Source organism: Sprattus sprattus (assembly GCF_963457725.1).
Source record: "Sprattus sprattus genome assembly, chromosome: 5".
Taxonomy (NCBI): Eukaryota; Metazoa; Chordata; class Actinopteri; order Clupeiformes; family Clupeidae; genus Sprattus; species Sprattus sprattus.
In genome coordinates this window covers 169047-191107 of record NC_137924.1, presented here as the reverse complement: position 1 = coordinate 191107, position 22061 = coordinate 169047, and the positions used below count along the sequence as shown (strand labels likewise).

General features: G+C 39.9%; 1 protein-coding gene across 1 annotated transcript; it reads left to right on the top strand.

The window, feature by feature from the left end:
- Positions 1-7745: 7745 nt before the first annotated feature.
- Positions 7746-12802, top strand: LOC308365534 (up-regulator of cell proliferation-like; the record flags this gene model as incomplete). The annotated part of the gene is made up of 2 exons (XM_080839001.1): positions 7746-7755; positions 8130-12802. 2 exons carry the CDS (start codon positions 7746-7748, stop codon positions 12800-12802), a joined length of 4683 nt encoding a protein of 1560 aa, XP_080695127.1.
- Between the last annotated feature and the right edge of the window lie 9259 nt (positions 12803-22061).

Below are 22061 nucleotides of genomic sequence, written 5' to 3'. Positions count from 1 at the left end.
GTCCCTGTCTTCTGGAGCCGGAAATGCGTAAATTCAGTGATTTTGATAATGAAAATGCTCGAAATGATCGGAATCATGCAGAAATTACACCCATACCACAGATTAGTAGAGAAATATGAATATTTATTTTATATAGGGCTGGGCAAGTTAACGCGTTAATCTTGCGTTAACTCATCAATTAATTAACGCGACAATTATTTTAACGCGCGTTAACGCAGGTTTTATTATTTATTTTATGAATGTAAAAGTCTGTTGCCAATAGGCTTTTATTTTGACTGCTGCGCAACCGGAAAGAAAAAGAATGGCCGGGAGAAGGGCACAGACATACAGCCGCGGAAAAAATTAAGAGACCACTTCAAAATTATCAGTTTCTCTGGTTTTACTATTTATTGGTATGTGTTAAAGTAAAATGTACATTTTAGTTTTATTCTATAACCTACTGGCAACATTCCTACCAAATTTCAAATAAAAATATTGTCATTTAGATCATTTATTTGCAGAAAAATGACAATTGGTCAAAATAGCAAAATTGATGCAGTGTCTTCAGATCTCGAATAATGCAAAGAAAACAAGCTCATATTCATTTTTAAACTACACAATGCTAATGCTTACACTTAGGAAGAGTTCAGAAATCAATATTTGGTGGAATAACCTTGATTTAAAATCACAACTTTCATGTGTCTTGGCATGCTCTCCACCAGTCTTTCACATTGCCGTTGGGTGACTTTATGCTACTCCTGGCGCAAGAATTCAAGCAGCTCGGCTTCTTTTCATGGCTTGTGACCATCCATCTTCCTCTTGATCACATTTCAGAGGTTTTTGATGGGATTCAGGTCTCGAAATTGGGCTTGCCATGACAGGGTCCTGATCTGGTGGTACTCCATCCACACCTTTACTGGCCTGGCTGTGTGGCATGGAGCATTGCCCTGCTGGAAAAAACACTTCTCAGAGTTGGGGAACATTGTCAGAGCAAAAGGAAGCATGTTTTTCTACCGGGACAACGTTGTACTTTGCCTGGCTGAGGTTTGTAAAAGACCATAAGGATTGAAAAAGCGGACTGGAGGTTCTTCTAAGTTCGTCTTCTCTGATGAGTCCGATTTCACAGTAGGTGCAAGACTCTCTGGCTTGTAGGCCTCTCCAGGTCTCCGTCTAACCATCAGACGACCATGTGTTGGGCAAAGCTGAAAATTGGACTCATCAGAGAAGACGAACTAGAAGACCCTCCAGTCCGCTTTTTTCAATCCTTATGGTCTTTTACAAACCTCAGCCAGGCAAAGTACAACGTTGTCCCGGAAAAAAAACTTGCTTCCTTTAGCTCTGACAATGTTCCCCAACTCTGAGAAATGTTTTTTCCAGCAGGGCAATGCTCCATGCCACACAGCCAGGCCAGTAAAGGTGTGGATGGAGTACCACCAGATCAGGACCCTGTCATGGCCAGCCCAATTTCGAGACCTGAATCCCATCAAAAACCTCTGAAATGTGATCAAGAGGAAGATGGATGGTCACAAGCCATGAAAAGAAGCCGAGCTGCTTGAATTCTTGTGCCAGGAGTAGCATAAAGTCACCCAACGGCAATGTGAAAGACTGGTGGAGAGCATGCCAAGACACATGAAAGTTGTGATTTTAAATCAAGGTTATTCCACCAAATATTGATTTCTGAACTCTTCCTAAGTGTAAGCATTAGTATTGTGTAGTTTAAAAATGAATATGAGCTTGTTTTCTTTGCATTATTCGAGATCTGAAGACACTGCATCTTTTTTGCTATTTTGACCAATTGTCATTTTTCTGCAAATAAATGATCTAAATGACAATATTTTTATTTTAAATTTGGTAGGAATGTTGCCAGTAGGTTATAGAATAAAACAAAAATGTACATTTTACTTTAACACATACCAATAAATAGTAAAACCAGAGAAACTGATAATTTTGAAGTGGTCTCTTAATTTTTTCCGCGGCTGTATATACAGTTATACTTGAAAGGTTGACCACACGCAAGTTAACACAGATACACGAAAGCTAAACTTCTCGAAATAATGTGGCGATTAATTGCCTGTGCATCACCTCCAGCAAAGTTAACGTCAGTGGGCGTTAACCGGTCAGCTGTTTAGCTAGAATAGTTCGTTGTCTCTGAATGAAGCTAGCAGCAGCTAAGCAGCTGGCTATCCTAGCCTGTCACCCTACTGGATCTATCGTTAAGATCACATCAGGATGACAAGAAAATCAACTATCGAAAATATGATTTTGAGCTTGTTGTGCAATGATATCCCCTGTCCGCCCAGCTCCCGATAAGTTAAGCTGACTAATTTTAACGTGCTCGCTGTTGCTAGCTAGCATGGGGATTTGCCATTAACTAGCGAGCTACAAACGCCAGAGGGCTATGGCAGAAACAACGTCATAACCAGGCTGGCTCGTTACATTACAGGGAAAGAGCCATCAAGTACATGGAATTGAGTTGTAATATCGTCAACATATTGTCAACTTTCTGGTGCTTCACCACACTCTAAACATCAATGCCCTGGCAGTGGCAATAAGCTTCAGTTTTGTATTTGTTTTGATAACATTGTTTAAGTTGAGAATTACACAAAGTATTTATTTTATTAAACTGCTACTATATAAAAATCCTGATGTTAAGTGTTTGCACAACAAATGTTGTGGCACTTTTGTTCATATGGCATAACATTTAAAATAAAAGTGCGCTATACACTACTTTGGAATTGGTTATTGGATTTTGTGTAAAAAAAAATGCGATTAATCGCGATTAATCAGGGAAATCATGCGATTAATCGCGATAAAACATTTTTATCGTTGCCCAGCCCTAATTTTATAATATATCTGCCTACCCTGCCTCCTCTGACCGCAGGTCCCTGGCTTCGCCTCTCGCCGCTAGGACTTAGCTTCCCTCTGATAGCTACCCTTTTGGTAGCTCATTTAGTTTATGGACTTTTGTCTTGTTTCTGATCTCCTGTGTTTTGGACGGTAACCTGTTTGCTACATCCTCTGTTTGGCATATCTCCTGTGTTTTGGGAAATCTCTGTTTGGAAGAGACCCTGTTAACGCGATGTGGGAGAAGCAAGGCCCTGAGTGCTCCAGCCTCAGGGCTTTTCAGGCAGTGATGCTATGGGTCTATGACCGGGTTACCATGGACAGCTTCGAGGCCGCCATTGCCTCTGCTCAGGAGAGAGATGCTGCCCTTAACCCTGCTCACAGACAACGGCTGCTTCAGCTGAAAATGGCTGCTGTCGTCCCTGAATCCGCAGATCCAGAAGCACCCAGCCTAGAGGCCACAGTCCTCGATGCCCCCAGTCCCAGTGGACCAAGCAACCCGGATGAACCCGGAGGCCGAAGCCCCAGATGCTGCCAAGCAGAGTGAGCCAGGCAGTCTGGAGGCCGACAGCCCGGATGAACCAGGCAGCCCGGATGAGATTACTCGAGTAATCGTTTCAGCCCTAGTTGACTGCAAGGTTTACAAAAGGATCACAACACAGTGATTTTACTAACCTTAACCTCAGCAGAATTGTGGGATATGCTAGCTTGGCAATAAGAGATATGGAACTCGCTTTGGCCATAGCAACTATCCATTTAGAACAGCAAAAACAGCAGGGCAGAGTCTTTCTTTTTAATTCTTTCTCTGTTCTCTAATGTTTTATTCTTGTTTGCACAGGATGCACATGAGACACAATGCAAAGTTACCAAAACAGGAGGTATTTAATGTTTTTACGCTTTTATAAAAAATAAGTAGAAATTTGTGTTTCCTCACGTTTCAGCTTCCATCTCAACCTCCATCAGTCTCAGGTGTTCCTCCACCTGGGCAGATCCAGTTCCCCTCAGTACACACAGGTGAGGATTAACACCTGGCCTGTGGTCAGTCCATAACTTTTTGTGTTAGAAATTGTGAAACTCGTGAAAAATGACCATAGACTGATGATACACTGACCACAAACTTGTGTTACAACCCTGGCTCAGGGGGATCAACGCAATGAAAACAGGAAAGACCCAAACTACTGGTGTGTGTTGGTACATCAGAGAAGAAGTCTGGGTGTTTGTCAATTATCTGAACAACATCACCTATGTGGAGCAAACACCTATGTTTACAAGGTTCAGAGTAAAAAAGAAAACTTCCAAAATATTAACAATGTGTTTTTGTACAAAGTCTGAGCACCTCTAAAACTAGATTTCATTTTAGTGTCTTTAGATTTCATTTTAATAAAAAAACTTGTTTTACTACATTCCTTTTACTTTCATTCATTTTTTGCTGAGGTGTTCTAGAATATAATCATAAATGCCACTTTGGCCTCATGGTTTTTAGTTGGGTGAAATATACAAAAATATCAGGCATGGCAGAACACTTAACAGAGTCAAAAAAGGCCTTAGTGTTGGAAGTGTTAAGGTAAAAATGCTTATCCTAACCCTAACCCTGAAGTACAATTACTGCATAAGGCCAATTTAAAAAGTGCATGCCTTGTGTTTATACTTGACTTTGTTTCAATAACTTAAATGCACAGTGGCAAAGCCACCGATTTGTTTCTGTAATGAGCAGTTAAATACAAATGTAAAATGTGGGAAAGAATATTTCACACTAAATGTATCTAATATTGTGTCATATTTAAATCAGCATATCGAATCGCAATCGCAATATTTTGGGGAAAAATCGCGATTAGATTATTTTCCCAAATCGTTCAGCCCTACACAAAAGGGTGAAAGAATAACAACAAAAACAAAATATACAAATATCGGTATCGGCTATCGGCTATTTGCTAGATTGTTGTTTTGAACATCGGTATTGGCCAAGAATTTCCATATCGGTGCATCCCTAGTCTGAACTTAAGTCTCCACTCCTGCATTAACACTGATGACATTTAACCTTTTTTTACAGTCTACAGCTTGTATGAACGGCTTGTCGTGTCATGGATGTGCTAAGACAGCAGAACTGACCAACAGTTGTTTTATCGGTAACGCTTTAGAATAACCCTCATTAATAAACCATTTATGAAGCATTGTTCATAGTCTGTTCATCCTTACAAATCATTATTACAACATTTATAAACATGAATTCACTATTTATAAATTAGTAGTAATTAGTGCTATCAAACGATTAAAATATTTAATCGCGATTAATCCCATTTTTGTCATAGTTAACTCAAAATGAATCGCGATTAATCGCAAATTTATTAATCGCAAATGACGTATCTATTCTAAATGTCCCTTCAATCATTTTTATTTTTTTTAATGCTCTTATCAACATGGAAAAGTGGATTGGCTTGCTTTATGCAATGTTTTATTTTATTGAAAAACAACATTGCCAAACAGGGCGGTACAAAATAAAATTATAAAGTGCACATTTCAGATAAACAAGGACTCTAGGCCTATAGTGCAGTTAAACCATGGCTTAATATTTTCTTTTTTTCAAGTTTGCTGTGAACATAGAAGTCAGGCCTCTTATTTGGAAAACAATGAACCGTTACAGTTAGGTTACCAATAAAAGGTAAGCCTACTACTTCTGTGCTTTCAGCTACCTGCCTGTTGATATGTCCAGACAACAGTGAAGCTCGCTTTTTTCGCACAACTTTTAAAGGTAAACTTTCTATTCAGTTTTTTTTTATTCATGCTTTTTTTCATCCATTTCGCTGTATCGCGCTCACCATTCACTCAAACGTAACGTTAGCCTACTACACAGTTTGGGAGAGCAAAAATAACTTTAATCTAAAAAAAAGTTTGTCATTAACAGCGTGTTAAACTAAGCACTAATAGTAATGTAATCCTACTACTCCGCATGTAACATCTGACCCATGTTGCACTGGCTATATGAAGACCCTGGTGCAGATGCACTCCATTGAGTCTAAGTCATGTAAACAATCTTCATTGGCAGCTCTTGTGTTTGTGCCTCTCATCGTACACAGCTCACACAACAAACCTGTTGGTTAGAACATCTCAGAAAATATGGACTCAAATAAGGCGACATTTTAGTTGGCAGCTCTTTTCATTTTCATGTCTATGCTAATCATTATTTCAAACCATCCTTAATGGATAAAGCCTTCCTTTTAGGGTTCAATGCAGGTATCAAGCAATTTTAAGATCTATGACCTTTTGTCTCCTAACAATATCCGTCTGATAACTTTAATATTCATATAACTAATTTATTTAGCTTTCTTTAAATCCGTAACTTCATTAGAAATATTTCCTCTATATTTCCAAGCCAACCCTCTTCTTCCACCTATGACCATATATTAAGCAAGCCATTATCATTCAAGGGAAGACCATTATTGGTCATCCATCTTTCACACAAAGTAGGGCTTCCTGGGACAGCCAATGTCAGGATGGGATAATGGACCCTTTCGCAAACTCCGCCACCCTTAACAACGGTTCCTATATCAGTCAAGCATTCACGTTTCCCAGGTTCTCAGCATTGGTATGAATGGCGTGGCAACATGTTTACAACCGTGTCAATTTCAGCTCTACCCAAAGAAATCAAAAGCATTTTTTGGAAAAACGGCCAGATCTCAGATCGAAGCAGGCAAAAGGGTCTGCAATATGCTTATATAAGCTACAACCACGACATTGACATTACATGCCGTGTTTGTAGACAGACAAATGCTAAGGCTAACAGGTTCATTCCAGCTAAGATTATGTGTTCTATTATCTACACAGTCGCCGCTACGCAATCTTGTAAGGTGTTAAAACTAAATCGTATTTTAGGCAAGGGTTTTCTCACGTTTTCGATGCAGTGGGCAGATTTTAGCGACATAGCTTCTTGGAACAAACGTAGGTGCTTCTGTTTACGTTGCTGACATTCAGCTGATAGGGGGGTCGTCCACATTGTTTGATCCACAGCAGGCATTTCTCTCTCTGGGTCTTGGGTTTCGGGAAGGGATAAAATGTTACCCCTCCCTCCAGCCTTTTTGGATATCGGCTGTCAGAATTGCACACTCCATAAGCGCAACGTTTCATTTTCTCTTCTCGAGCAGACGTCTCTCTCATTGACTTCCATTCATCAAAATGGCTCGCTTGACTGAGGTCCCGAGCTTAGTAACCGTTGCTTTGCTATGATTGATCAGTTACCGTTTTGGGGAGTGGTCGCGGAAGGGTCAATTGGGTTATTTGGGGCTACACCTAAACATCTAGGTCTGATTAGGGCACAATCAAATAGCGTTGCTTTCCTCACTCTCCTGGCCAGGCGGCTGGTTTTGATCAAATGGAAGGACTGCAAACCCCCAGCATTCATAAACTGGGTCAAGGATGCACTTTACTTTCTCAAACTTGAATAAATAAGCAAAACACTACAATAAAATATGGGGAGCTTTTCTGGATTATGTCAAGACACACATCATGCTTAAAAGTCAAGACATACAATATATTCCACAGCATTAGGTTGCAATTGATATTTTCAGAATAGAGTAACATAACTCATTGGGTATTTTTTAAAGCAAAATGGCCAAACCAACTGAGCTGATGTGAACTGAACTAAACTTAAGTCTCCAACCTTTCCAGAGATCCCAGTCCCAGAGCGTCTGACTGTGAGCTCCATCACTGCATCATCTGCTAGCCTCAGCTGGCTGGTGTCTCCTGAGATGGAGCAGACTCCACACAGCTTCCTGGTCTCTTACCAGAGTGAAGGGACTGAGCCAAAGTCCTTCTCTACTGGGTCATGCAGCACAGTCATCACAGGCCTGAAACCAGGAACTGAGTACACTGTTATAGTCTACACTGAGCTCCAACATGGAGGAAAGAGCCAGCCTGCTTCTGTTCAGATGAAGACAGGTGAGATATTTGATCATGGACAACATGAAGTGGGGCATAAAAGCACAAATGAAACACAAAGTATTAAAGCTTGGGACTGGAGCTAGTGCATAAGGCTGCAACTAGCACTGCCATCTTGGCATCTTGTTCATATTGTGATTTAGATTACTTGATACAATTTAAGGTGTCTCATCCGTAACCCCTACAAAACTCTCTTTGAAAAAATCACCTGAGCTTTAAGAGGAAAATGAATGCAATGGGTGGAAATGTCTTCTTGCCATTTTAGTAAATGTTTCAAAAGATTACACATGCAAGACAGTTATGTAGCCATGCACCACCTGTATTTTTTGCTTTGTATTTATTTTTTAAATTATATGATGCTTGGTTTTCAACAGGAGTGCACCTCTCTGATGTGCTGTCTGCATTAAACCTGGGGGACAACTTTAGACGGAAGCTCACACTCAGTTCAGTCCTGGACATCAACAGTGACACAGTGTCTGACAAATCAGCACAAAGTCTGGAGCAACTACCATGGACCTTCTTAAGGAAACTGATGATGTCTGATTTAAATGCAAGAAATGTCAAATGTGCACAAGACCAGCCAGTGTATAATTGTAGTTTTACTGATGCTAATGATGATTCTGATGCCATAAATCCTCTAGATTTGATCACTGCTCTTTTCCACTGCTCAGATCCTTTCCTCCAGCAGGAAATGGTCTCCAAAATGTCCATATGCCAGTTTGCTGTTCCTTTGCTGCTGCCAAACTGTGACACACAGCAGAGCACTCTGATGCTGTGGGCCATTAGAGACCTGGTTAAAAAGTTCAGACCTCACTCTCTAGCAGGAGACAGGACATTTCTAGAGGGCAGGATCGTAGAAATTGACATCCCCATGGTGTCTTTTGTCAGACTAGGAGAGAGCAGTCTACCCAAATCTCAAACTCTGAACAAGTCGCTCAGTAACCCTCATCAGCACAACAACACATTTGTTCACCGTGACATGGAGTGTGGTGATGCACCCAGGAGAATCTCAGATGGTCTGGTTGAAGTCAGCTGGTATCTACCCAGTGGGAGCACAAACAATGACATTTTCACACAGCCAGTGGCCATAGCCAATCTGAGAGGAGATGGCAGGTTGTTTAAGACCCAGATATCCTTCCTGTGTCAGACCTCAGCTGCAGTTTTCATCTTCAGTGATGACCTAGAGGGAGACCTCAGCACTCTGAACAACAGAGAGAGCAGAGCTGAGCTGTTCCTGGTCACCAACTCTCAGAGTAGGACCTTCAACATGGAGACACTCAGGGCTACATGCATGAAGCACAAGGTGAAGGAGACCAATGTGATCATCAAGAAAAAGCAGAATGATGCAGAGTTTGTAAAAGCTTTGCGTTCCCATGTGAGTGATGTCATTGGACAGAATCCAAATAATATGAAAGTGGAAGACATGGCTGCTGCTGCTCGATGTGTTGGTATTGTGGTTGATGAGGATTGCACTGAGTGTGCAAATGGCAGAGCAAAAGCTGAAGGCATCACTGGAAACATTCATGATGTTGTTGAATTCAAGAAAGACCAGTTGCCCTTACATGGTGAAATCTGGAAGCAAATCAGTCAAATAGAAAAAGAGAGATGCAGAATGCGTAATGCAGGCAAAGACATAGATGAATACTTAAGTTCACTCAAGACGGAAGAAACAAAACTCAGAGAGAAACAGCAGGAAAAGGCTTTCTCAAAAGCCATGGGGAAATTCATTGTTGGAATCTCAGAGTCAGGAACACAGCGTCTCTACTTCCTGAAATGGCTGAAGATTCAGCTGGACACCCTCTCTAGACATAACCTGTCCACACTGAGAGAGCAGTACAAAGACTGCTGTAGAAACACACCACAGAATAAGAAGCTGATTGCAGACTTAGATGAGCAAATCTCCAACTGCTCGTTGGGACCTGAGCACTTCTTCCGCGAGCTGGGCCAGATTTATGAGTGTGCTTGCTCCCTTCCAGAAAGCAACCCAGCCCAACAACAAGTTCAGCACCTACCTGCTCTGTGTGCTCAGATGCTGCTGGATGGGTTTCCAGTTGAGCTGGTGGATGGAGACGCATCAAACATCCCAATGAAGTGGATAAAAGAGGTCCTGACTCAGCTACATCAGTTGGTGGACACCAAGAGTAAGATCCTGGTGTTGACTGTGCTGGGAGTGCAAGGCACTGGGAAGTCCACCCTTCTCAACACCATGTTTGGAGTGCAGTTTGCAGTCAGCAGTGGAAGATGCACCAGAGGAGCCTTCATGCTGCTGATTAAAGTCTCTGATGAACTCAGATCTGAGCTCAAGTGTGACTTCATCATGGTCATTGACACAGAGGGCTTAAAATCACCTGAGCTGGCATCATTGGACACAAGCTATGAACACGACAACGAATTAGCAACACTGGTCATAGGGCTCAGTGACATCACCATCATCAATATTGCCATGGAGAACAACACAGATATGAAGGACATCCTGCAGATTGTGGTCCACGCCTTTCTCAGGATGAAGGAGGTTGGGAAGAAGCCCAGATGTCTGTTTGTGCATCAGAACGTGTCAGACATGTCTGCCCATGAGAGCACCATGAGAGACAGGAAGAAGCTGATGGAACAGCTGGATGAGATGACCAAAGTAGCAGCAAAAATGGAGAAGAAAGAAGCTTATACAAAGTTCACTGATGTGATGGAATATGATCCTGACAAAGACAGCCATTACATCCCTGGACTTTGGCATGGAACTCCCCCAATGGCCCCAGTGAATGCTGGCTACAGTGAAGCTGTCTATGAACTCAAAAAGACTTTGATTGACTCCTTACATACATCTGATTTGGACAGAGTTAATGCAGAGGGCTTTTTGAAGTGGACTGATGGTTTGTGGGAAGCTGTGAAATATGAAAAGTTCATCTTTAGCTTCAGGAACAGTTTGGTGGCTGACGCATACACAAAGTTATGCTCTGAGTATAATACATGGGAGTGGTCTTTTCAGAAAGAGATGAACTCTTGGCTTTTGGAAAGGGTCACAACAATATCCAACTTTGGAATGACTGTTGCAGATGACCAGAAGACTCATCTGAGAGACCATCTTAACAAGATGAACACTGAAGCATCGGGGAAACTGGATGAGGAGGAGAAGAAAATCCTTCAAAATCTAGAGGGCTACTTTAAGAGTAAGGACAGAAGTGTTGCTTTAGTGGTTAAATATAGAGGTGACTTCAAGACCAGTGTCAGCTTCCTGAGACAAGAGACTGAGAGTTCACTGAAATCCTCTCTGCTGAAGGCAGTTGAGATTAAAGAAGGATTGGAACAAGTCAACATGATCAAGAACACAACAACTAAGAAAATAGAGACAAAGGTTCAGGATCTTGTGCAATCCTGTCGAAAGAGAAAGGGAGATTTATCCAATGATGATCTCAACGAAGAATTTGAGAAAATGTGGAAGAATTTAGTGGCAGAACTGTCTTCAGTAAAGTTTCAAAAGCTGAATGTTGTGAAGGAGGTCCTCTATGAGTTAAAGTCCCACTTTTTGACAAAATCAGGAGATGTCCATAAGAAGATGACTGAAGCTGATTTCAAAATAGCAGGACAAAAGAAATTCACAGTACAGAAGAGTTGGATTACTTCAATAATAAAGGCCCTCACCTGGAAAAATAACCCACAGCCGTTGTTTGATGACATGATCAAAGATTGTGAGAGCTTTGTCTCAGATACAGCAAAGAGCAACAAAACCTACCATAAGACTTATATCAAAGAAGTCCTCAACATGATCGATGAGAAATTAAAAGAGAAAAAAATCCCTCTAAATGAGGAATGTGAATGTGAGCTGAAGTTCCATATCTGTTATAAAGCAGCAGTTGAATTTCAAAAAATGCATGATAGGTTCGTCAGGGACAGTGACCCTAAGATACGCCTAGCACAGTCCAAGGAAAAGTTCCTGGAGGAATTCAAGGATGTGTTCAATCACAAAGATCAGTGCCTGAAGAAAGCTGCGCAATTCACACAGGACTGTTTGACACCAGCAGTCAAGGACTACATCACCAAAAGGCTCGGTTCAGATATTGCAGATGCAATGATGACAGGAGATGAAGGAGTGGACTACAGCACAAGGACTCACTTCCAGTTTGCCCTCTTAAAGCAGCTGCTTCAGGAAGAGTCTTTTGAAAAATTAAAAGAATACACACGTAATTACAAAACATTTGTTAATGAATGGATCTTGGACAGAACCATAGAAAAAATTTTCCTGGGTGATGATTGGCAAAAACTAAAGATGAAGCATCTTTGTCAAGTAGTGCTGAAAGTGACTGATGCAATCACTCGTGCCAAAGAGGAGACTGAGGAGAACACAGATATGAAATTGTTCATACAGAAAATACGCACTCATCTTAAAGACCAGCTAGCCTTCCAAGAAGACACTTTCTTTATCGCTTTAAAGAAGGTCAACACAGAGCAGTTTGCTGGTAACCTCATGGACTCCCTCTCAGAAATGCAACAGTCCTTAAGTGATGAGTTCAAGTGCCCAACCTCCCAGGAAGACCTTCGAGTAGCTATCCGACAGCTGCCCTCTAAACCCCATGAGCTGCTTGTCACCAGACTGTGTGGATGTGGGGAACAGTGTCCCTTCTGTGGGACGCCCTGTGAAGCAGGAGGTCAGGACCACAAAACACACTTCTCCAGCATGCACCGATCTCAAGGACTTGGCCGATACAGGTTTGAGGACTCCCAGAAGTTGGTAACTGATATCTGCACAACTGCTGTGATTAGTGAAGTACCTTTTAAGGATTCTGAAACCAAAGGAGAGTGGCACCCCTTCAAGAGGTACAGGGAAATCTACCCCGATTGGGAGATAGCGGGAGACACAAGCTTGGAGACCTCAGACTACTGGAAATATGCTCAGATGAAATATAATGAGGAATTTGCTAAATATTATGATGCTGAGCCTGCAGACATTCCAGCTGACTGGAAAGTGTTGACGCCAACCAATGCCTTAAAAGGCTTAAGAAAGTCATTCAACATGGATGACAAATCGGAAAAAGTCACTCCAGCACAATCTTGAGCCAGATTTTAGATAACCATCATAAATAATTTGGTATTAGCTAAATTAATAAATGCAACTGACATGGCTTCAAGGAATATCTGTCAGACATGGAAGTAGTCCTGGCACACGAAACAAACCAACAGAAAATCTGGATTTGAAGATTAAGGTAAAGTAAAGATAAGTAATGGATTAATGCATATTGAGAGAAATAACAAACATTTTTGTAATCACAAATTGCTTGGTAAAGAATTGATCAGAATTGTATTTGCATATCTCACACAATGAAAGCGATTCAAGAGTGAATCTGTTTTTGGACTCTTTAGGTTGAATGACCAACTTGATTACTTTGGTCTTTATTGTCTTTAAGATGTTCAGTACTTGTGATAAGAGTACACAGACAGCCCTTCAGTACTTGTAGTACAGTACACACACACACACACACACACACACACACTCAAGCATGCACTGTTTTCATCATGAAGTGAATAAATAACCTTTTCGACATTTTTACTTTTTTATATACAGGTTAGAAATTGTCTTCATTTTGTTTTCAGGTAACTAGTTATTAGTTTGATTTATTAATGTTACGTTGTTATTATATTATCATGTTTTCAAATGGGTGGATTTGGGTCTTAGTTTAGGTTAAGTGACCACCTTTCATTATTAAATTAATACATTTCTGATACAACCAGAGCAATGGCCTCCAATCAACCCAATTTAATACATATTGTGTATTTGGCACCAAGTATGCATATAACCTTCATAGATACTAATGTGTTTCTTTATTCATTGTGTTTGGGGCATACTATGGGATGGCAGTTTAACCATATGGTGTTAGTATAGCTGCTTTAGCGTGTGTTTCTAGCTAGTGGAATGAGAGGTTATTCAGACAGAACTCTCTGCTCTTTAAACTCTCAAGCTTTCTATTCCACTGCAGTCATATTACAAAGCTGATTAATCTGCAATGGTATGTGATTTAATGACCCAGATAACAAGCGTGTTCACTGAAATGTATTCAATAAATGGCACAACAATCATATTTGTGTGATGACTTTATTTTTCTTAGCTTTGTTTTGAAAAGACATATGTATGTGTTTCTGTCTTGCACAAATAATAGTTAGCTGTTGAATGTACATGACTCATGTAACATTGATCAGATTGCAGGACAAGGACTACAACTACTAGGACTGAAATAGTGTTTTTTTAAACTATGTTGTCACTGTAGCACTCTGAGATTCAGATGAATGTAGAGTGCACTAAAAAATAAATGAATTAATAATAATAAGTGTGTAACAGATTTGTAATTGATGCAACGGTTAGCTTGAGCAGGGCTATTAAGATGAGGTAGTGTGTGTGTGTGTGTGTGTGTTTTTGTGTGTGTGTGTGTGTGTCTGTGTGTGTTTGTGTTTGTGTATCTTTATTATGTTAACATTATACTGCACTCAGTAGTATACTATGGCTGCTAGATTAGTTCTGTCATTCTCAAATACATGTCACAAAAATACATTTTGAGATGCATTTGCTATTTACAGACAAATCTGCATTGACACACTGCTAATCATGGTACGTGGAAGTGTGTGTGTCCCTCCACCCTCTGACTCAAGGGGCAGGAGTGGTGCTTTTATAGGACATTGTAATGATGCTGTCATCATCTGTTTTATATTCCTTGTCACTTACACTTTCAAAATATTCAAGGTTACACGAGGACTTCTGCGGCTTCGGACCATCATCCAGGCCTTCAACTTGTGTGCTTGAATGTGTTCTTATGGGGATTTCTATAAAGAATGCCACAGAGCTTTTTAAACATAGTTATTAAATGTAATGGCTGGTAAATAAGAGCTGATTGCCCTGTGATACGGTGTATATAGGTCTTTCTTACACACCACACACACACACATGGAGGCCTATCTGTCTTACACACACACACACACACACTCGGAGGCCTATCTGTCTTACACACACACACACACACACAGTTCATCTGGTCACAGCCCTCTATCTGTCTGTCTGTCCAAAGCAGTTCATATGTTGTGCCATAAGCTATTTAGTTTGGACAGTAGTGACTTGTTGGTAATATGATGACAGGAGTCTTTTGTTTGTTTTGGTGTGTCTGTGTCTGTGTCTGTTTAATAATGTTATGGGAAATCACACATTACATATTTCCTCATTCCTTTTTCGTACAGCAGTGCCTTCGTTCAGCTAGAGAGTGCTTTATCACGAAGAAGAAAACAGAAGGGTGGGGAGAAAACCACACACACACACACACACACACACACACACACATACATGCTAACTGGCGTCTTTTGGCCATACTGTTGATGCCATGCTGTGTTCTAACAGGACCTGAATAAGAAATCTACATAGCATATAGCCTGGATGGCTAGGGGGAACGACAGGTGACATCTGTCACTCACAATATAAATTACTAAACGTAGTTAGTATGAATTATGAATATGAATTACTAAACAAAACAAAAAATTGTTTTTTTATATTAGATTAGATTCAACTTTATTGTCCAAGTACTGAGACAACGAAATGCAGTTAGCATCTTACAGGAAGTGCAAAAAGCAGGAGAGTGCAGAGTAGGTATAGTGGTAATATAAATGAAAAGGATATACACAGTATGATATAAGATAAGTGGAATGAACAGTAAGAACATGAGCAGCAATAGTGGTGAATAGTGCTGATGTGATACTGATATATGTAAAGTGCAGGTGAAGGTAGCAGTAGAAGTTATGAATGAGGTAAGAGGCATATTATGATATAAATACGGTGGATTTGGACAACAATTGTAAATAAATAGATATAAATATGAATACACTTTAGGTGAGAAAGGAACAGTAGTTATAAAACAAGCTAGTGCAAATTTTCAGCAGGGTGACAGCTGCAGGGAAAAAGCTGTTCCTGATCCTGCTTGTCCGGGAACGGAGGGCCCTGTAGAGCCTCCTAGAGGGGAGGAGGGCAAACAGTCAGTGGCTGGGATGAGAGCTGTACTTCACGATGCTGTGCGCCTTCGGCAGACATCTTTTGCGTTGGACAGCATCAATGGTTGAGAGTGAAGAACCAGTGATGTGTTGGGCATCTTTCACCACCCTCTGGAGTGTTTTGTGAACAGAGCAGCTGCCATAACAGACTGAGATGCAGTTGGTGAGGATGCTCTTGATGGTGCAGCGGTAGAATTCACCAGAATCTGAGGAGACAGATGGGTCTTCTTCAATCTCCTCAGGAAGAAGAGACGCTGGTGAGCCTTCTTGATTAGGGTTGAGGTGTTGAGGGTCCAAAAGAGGTTCTCAGAGATGTGGACACCCAGGAACTTAAAGCTGACGAAACGTTTTACCATCGTCCTATTGATTGAGAGTGCTTCCCCCCCCAAATCTCAATGACTATAAAACATCTTGTGAACCGTATTTACAAACTGGTGGGTGGTTTCATGAGGTGATTCTCTAAGTTATTAAGTATAAAAACATCCATAAGGACATTCATACGTCCTTCTAACATTTGTGTCCCTATTGTTGGACCATCACAAGGGGAAACTGGACATGTGTGTCCCTATTGTTGGACCATCAGAAGGGGAGACTGGACATGTGTGTCCCTATTGTTGGGCTATCAGAAGGGGAGACTGGACATGTGTGTCCCTATTGTTGACCTATCAGAAGAGGAGACTGGGATCCCTATTGTTGACCTATCAGAAGGGGAGACTGGACATGTGTCTCTCTATTGTTGGGCCATCAGAAGGGGAGACTGGGAGGGGGATGCTAATGGCTGTGCTTCACTATTAACACCTTTGTTCAGGTAAAATGTCCTCCTGTCGCCGTCCTCATTACAGCAGAGCTGAAGGAGCGTCCGACTGAAACTCTGCCGTCTGACCAGTAGGTGGTATCTGAGACTAAACACTCTGCTGTCTGACCAGTAGGTGGTATCTGAGACTAAACACTCTGCTGTCTGACCAGTAGGTGGTATCTGAGACTAAACACTCTGCTGTCTGACCAGTAGGTGGTATCTGACTGCTGAAAACACTCTGCTGTCTGACCAGTAGGTGGTATCTGAGACTAAACACTCTGCTGTCTGACCAGTAGGTGGTATCTGAGACTAAACACTCTGCTGTCTGACCAGTAGGTGGCATCTGAGACTGCTGAAAACACTCTGCTGTCTGTCATTTATTTTCATGAACATTAAACCCGGTCTGTCATATTCTGATACATCTTCAGGCATAATTTTAGTGTATATGGGCCATTCTACCGAATTGGTGCAAAGTCAGGTCGGAAATATTTTGATTTTTTTTATGTTTTATTCCCAAAACTTTGTCCGTATGTATATTGTACCATATCTAAAGTACACTTATCTAGTAAAAGAACAGTCAATTTTTATATTGTATTTTCAGAATGTGTTGGAATGTTTTTCCTCTTCCAAAAATTGTCACTACCGAAACATCACATTTACTATAGTAAAAAAGTATTATTATTGACCTGTTCAGATTGTGTTTCCTTCCCTTCTCTGAAGAGTATTTTTACAAATATTTCTTGAAGGTTTTCACAATGAAATCCATAAAAATGAACTTTTTATCAAATTTTCAAGTTCAATTTATACAATTCATCAAAATCTAAGTGCAATATTTCTTTGTAAAATGCAAAATACTGATCATATTGATTCCAGAGTTGTTAATTGATGAAATTGAACATACATTAATCCAATCAGTATCATAACATTTTAGTTGATTACTCAATATACTTAATTTTTTACAAAACATCCTGTGTTTCGGTAGTGCTGCACTGTTTCGTTAGTGACATCCAGTGTTTCGGTAGTGACTGCACTGTTGGATGGATGTTCATTTCTCTCCCAAAATCTTCCAAAAGGTGCTCTGGGCCGCCCTTTAGTCCACACAACACATTTATTTAAAAATTATGGGATTGAACTACTTACCATTTCATTTTGTCACTACTGAAATCATCAGGTCACTACCATATGTTTCGGTAGTGACTGTTTCGGTAGTGACAATTCTAGCTAACTTTAAGCATAAATAAAGAATTCTAACAAGCACACGGCATGCAAACACATCTTTGAAGAGGTGAACACACATACAAACATAAGATTTTCCATGAAACCCCAAAAGGTTTACTTAATTGAAGAAAACATGCGTTTCGGTAGTGACAATTCTTAAGGTTACACGTCGATTTTCAGACTTTGGAACACATTTATATAAAAACTATGGGATTTAGCTACTTACCATTCAACCATGAGGGTCAGAGATGCAGTGTCACTGCATGGTCAAAAATGCAGAGTCGTGGCTAAAACACAGGCTCAGCCAATGGACTAAAACTCTTGTGTTTCGGTAGTGACACGAAAACTAGGGACATGATTTTTTGAGTATAGAAAATTGATTTAAAAATTAAACCCACAATAAATCTAAATATTCCAAGTTCTGTTTCAACCCAATCATAAAGATCTTTGAAATTAAATCATTGAAAAAAATCTAAAAAAATTGAAAAGTGTTATTTAAAGGCATTGAAATTTAGATGTCAGGGTTGGGGACAGCTACTTCCCAATAGAAAGTACCCTATAAATGATGATTTTGTATATATTTAGCTTATCACTATCTCATGAAATGCATTGGGTTTATATAGACCATAACATTTTCTAATTAAATATCTATGCCTAAATACCTAATTGTTTTGTAAATAGTTTTTATTGTTGAGGGACTGCATATTACACGAATTCGGTAGAATGGCCCATATAACTAACTGAGACTATCCAGGAAGGCAGATGGTGGACAGGACAGAATGTGTTTAAACTCAAATTATTCTTTACTTTGATTTGCTTCTAAAATTCATAGTTGTACATTACTTTGAGCACGCTTTACATAACACCTTTTTTTTGTAAAACTGAAATAACTGAAAACGATACAGAACCTCAATTTCTCCTTTATTGGGTGTACACAGGCTTAGGCTAGTTTACATAATATCACTCAATTAGTTAGAACATAACTAGTGTACATAATATCACTCAGTTAGCTCAATGACTGTAACAACATTAATTAAACAGTGAATTTAGTGAATTTGACAGTATATGAGAGCTAAGGAGGGACCTAGCCAGGGTGATTAGGTCAGCAAAAAAGATCATAGGAGCTGAGCTACCAGACCTGGAATCTGTCTGTAATAACCGCCTGACGAGGAAGGCAAGGTCAATAAGTACGGACAAAACACACCCTGGACACACCTTGTTTGTTTCCCTACCATCAGGGAAAAGGTACCGCACACTGCGGGCCCTCACCACAAGACTGAGGAACAGTTTTTTCCCAAGAGCTGTAGCCTCCATCACCCCCTCAACCCTCGCCCCTACCTGACCCCCTAACAAAGCACTAAAGACTTGATGGGCACAATATGTACATGGTTATGTGTATGGGTGTGTGAGTGAGCGAGTGAGTGAATGTGTTTCTGTGCATGTGTGTGTGTAATGATATCTTTGAACTTCACAACTGCCTTCCATTTTTAAGTATTTATATAAATTTATATTTTATTAATTTCTGTATTTTGGTCTTTGTCCTTGAATTGTCATATTTGTCATGCTCTTATTGTGCCTTTGTGTGTTGATGTCAATTTTATATATCTAAACAAACTGCTGCTGGAGAGCGCCAAACAGTTTTTCGTTGTGTACTACAATGACAATTAAACTCCTTGAATCCTTGAATCCTTGAGTCTAAGTATAACTTATGCCTACATTTCAGCATTTCAGTGGACTAGCTCCATATAGATGCTATCATGATTGGCATAACATAAACCTGCTAGCATTATTAAACTAGCATTAATGCTAGCTTACATAAACGCACTAGCAGAAACACGCTTACATACTGTGGGGTGACCAGACGTCCTCTTTTGCCCGGACATGTCTTTTTGAGACCTAAAAAATGCGTAAGGCAGGGATTCCAAAATCGTCCAGGATTTTTCCATGTCGGATATTTTTGTCGCTTTTCTCTGGATCTTTCACAAACTAGTGTTTCTGTGAAGTGACAGACTGTCAGTGCCGCTATGAGAACATGCCAGTGATAAAAGATGAATTATACAAGCCTTTGAAGAGTAACTTATGCTTTATATTAGGGTGACCATATTTCAGTTTGTGAAAAAGAGGACACTTCGTCCCGGGGGAGGGTAGTTTATAGCATAGGCTACGGATGACCCCTCCCCACGCAATGAAGTTTTATCATCTTTTTCACATGCAGATGTCATGTGCTGTCAGTGGTGTCAAAAGTAAACACATTAGTTACTCAAGTAGAAGTATTGATACTGGAGTTTAAAAAGACTCTGGTAAAATTTGAAGTATCAACTTAACCTCTTTACTCAAGTAAAAGTAAAAAAGTTCAGGCTCTTAAAAGTACTTAAAGTATAAAAGTAAAAAGTAAAACAAATATATACTGTATATATATTTATATTTAAAGATAAACTAGTTGGACTTATAATTGACACGACTGTAAGAAAAAAGAAGCTTAATTGAATAGCTGATGAGTGCTACATGGAGCCCAAGACATGGTAAAAAATGTCATGCAAAATTATAATAATGCTGTCAAAGACAACAAACTCGAAGACCATGTTTTTCTCAAACTTTATTGGAATTCAAGTACACCTCCACCCCATTTGCACATTCGTCTCTCATCAAGGGCCTTTGCAACTAGGTTCATAGTCTCCGCATATTCTGCCAGAAATACAAGCTTCACAGGAGTTAAACTGTTAAAATAACAAATAAAAAACTCAAAATGTCATATTTATTTCATGGAACACCTTCAATTCAATAACAAACCAATTATGTAATGCTAATCATCTGTAATGAGGGTTAGACTGTATTTAGTGTTTTATAGCTTTTCAATTCAAAGTGAAAGAATATAGATATAGTTCAGCTTTAAAAATGAAAAGGGGCAGGTACATACATGGGTATTTGTAGTGCACTGTAAACAGCTGTAATGGCCTTGTGCTACTTGTTCCCTTAATTGTTTTGCTTTGATTTTTAGAAAGTTACAGAGTTACGCTGTATAATGTAAAAACCCCATTATTGTAACTGAAAAATATGTCTGAGGATTTGCACGTTGTCTGAGCCACCTATCTAATGTTAGCATGCTACTACCTGTAAGCGATTAGCAATTCCTACGTGGTTCTTGGGTTCGAAAAGTTTGCACTGCATTCTCCATGAGTCCTTTTTGCTCCAGACGATTTCGAACAATTCTTTGAGGTAGGGCCAGGGATGTGGACGGTTTTGCTGTTCTCCATCGCCACTACTGTCTTCCGTCTTCAGACCCTTCAGACATCTCGCCAGAGTTGCCATCTTTGTCTGACACTGCAATTGACTCTCTAACCAATGAGTGTTATGAGTTTCTATGCTTCATCCAATTACGGAAACGGAACCAAGAGTAACAAGCATGATTTAAAAATGTAAGGAGTAGAAAGTACCAATAATTGTGTTAAAATGCAAGGAGTAGAAGTAAAAAGTTTCCAGAAAAATAAATACTCAAGTAAAGTAAAAATACCTAAAAATTCGACTTAAGTACAGTAACGAAGTATTTGTACTCCATTACTTGATACCTCTGTGTGCTGTTGTAAGACTGAAATGAGAGGATTAATGACCTTATTTTAGGTCTCAAAAGAGGACATGTTTTGGACGTCTGGTATCCTCAGATTAGTAGGGCCCAACCCTCAAATGGCAAACCCTTCTCTGTTCAAGTGCATCGACACACTGCGCTCTGGGCTAAAATTCTTCACCTCCATTCACAAAACCAAATCTAATATATTTGGGTTGTACGCTGAATTTTATTAGTTTTCGGTAGTATGACATTACCATTGCTGTCATTCTTTCACTTGAGACGCTGTAAAGTTCGAACAAGATTAACCATTCGATAGTGAGGTCATGCTGGAACCGAAGTTTTATATTTCCCGGCATGACCGAACGGTTATATATTTGGTTATATGCCTTAATGACACATGCACTCATGTCTAGTTGTGTGTGTGTGTGAGAGAGAGAGATAGAGAGAGGGAGAGAATTGTATGTGATTATTTGGGCAGAATAAAACGATCCATTCACAAGTGTAAGCACTTGTAAATATGCATGTGGTTAAATATGTTTTGCTTTTATTAGGGACGATGCATTTGCTACTGTGTAAAGGGTGTTAATACTCGTGTTGAACTGTATCTTCTATTTTAATTCAGAGTAACGTTGAGTCATTAGTCTGATTCACCCTCCCTCTAATTTCCTTTCAGTTAAGGGTGAGAGTGATTTCCTGTTTAATATAGTGATCTTA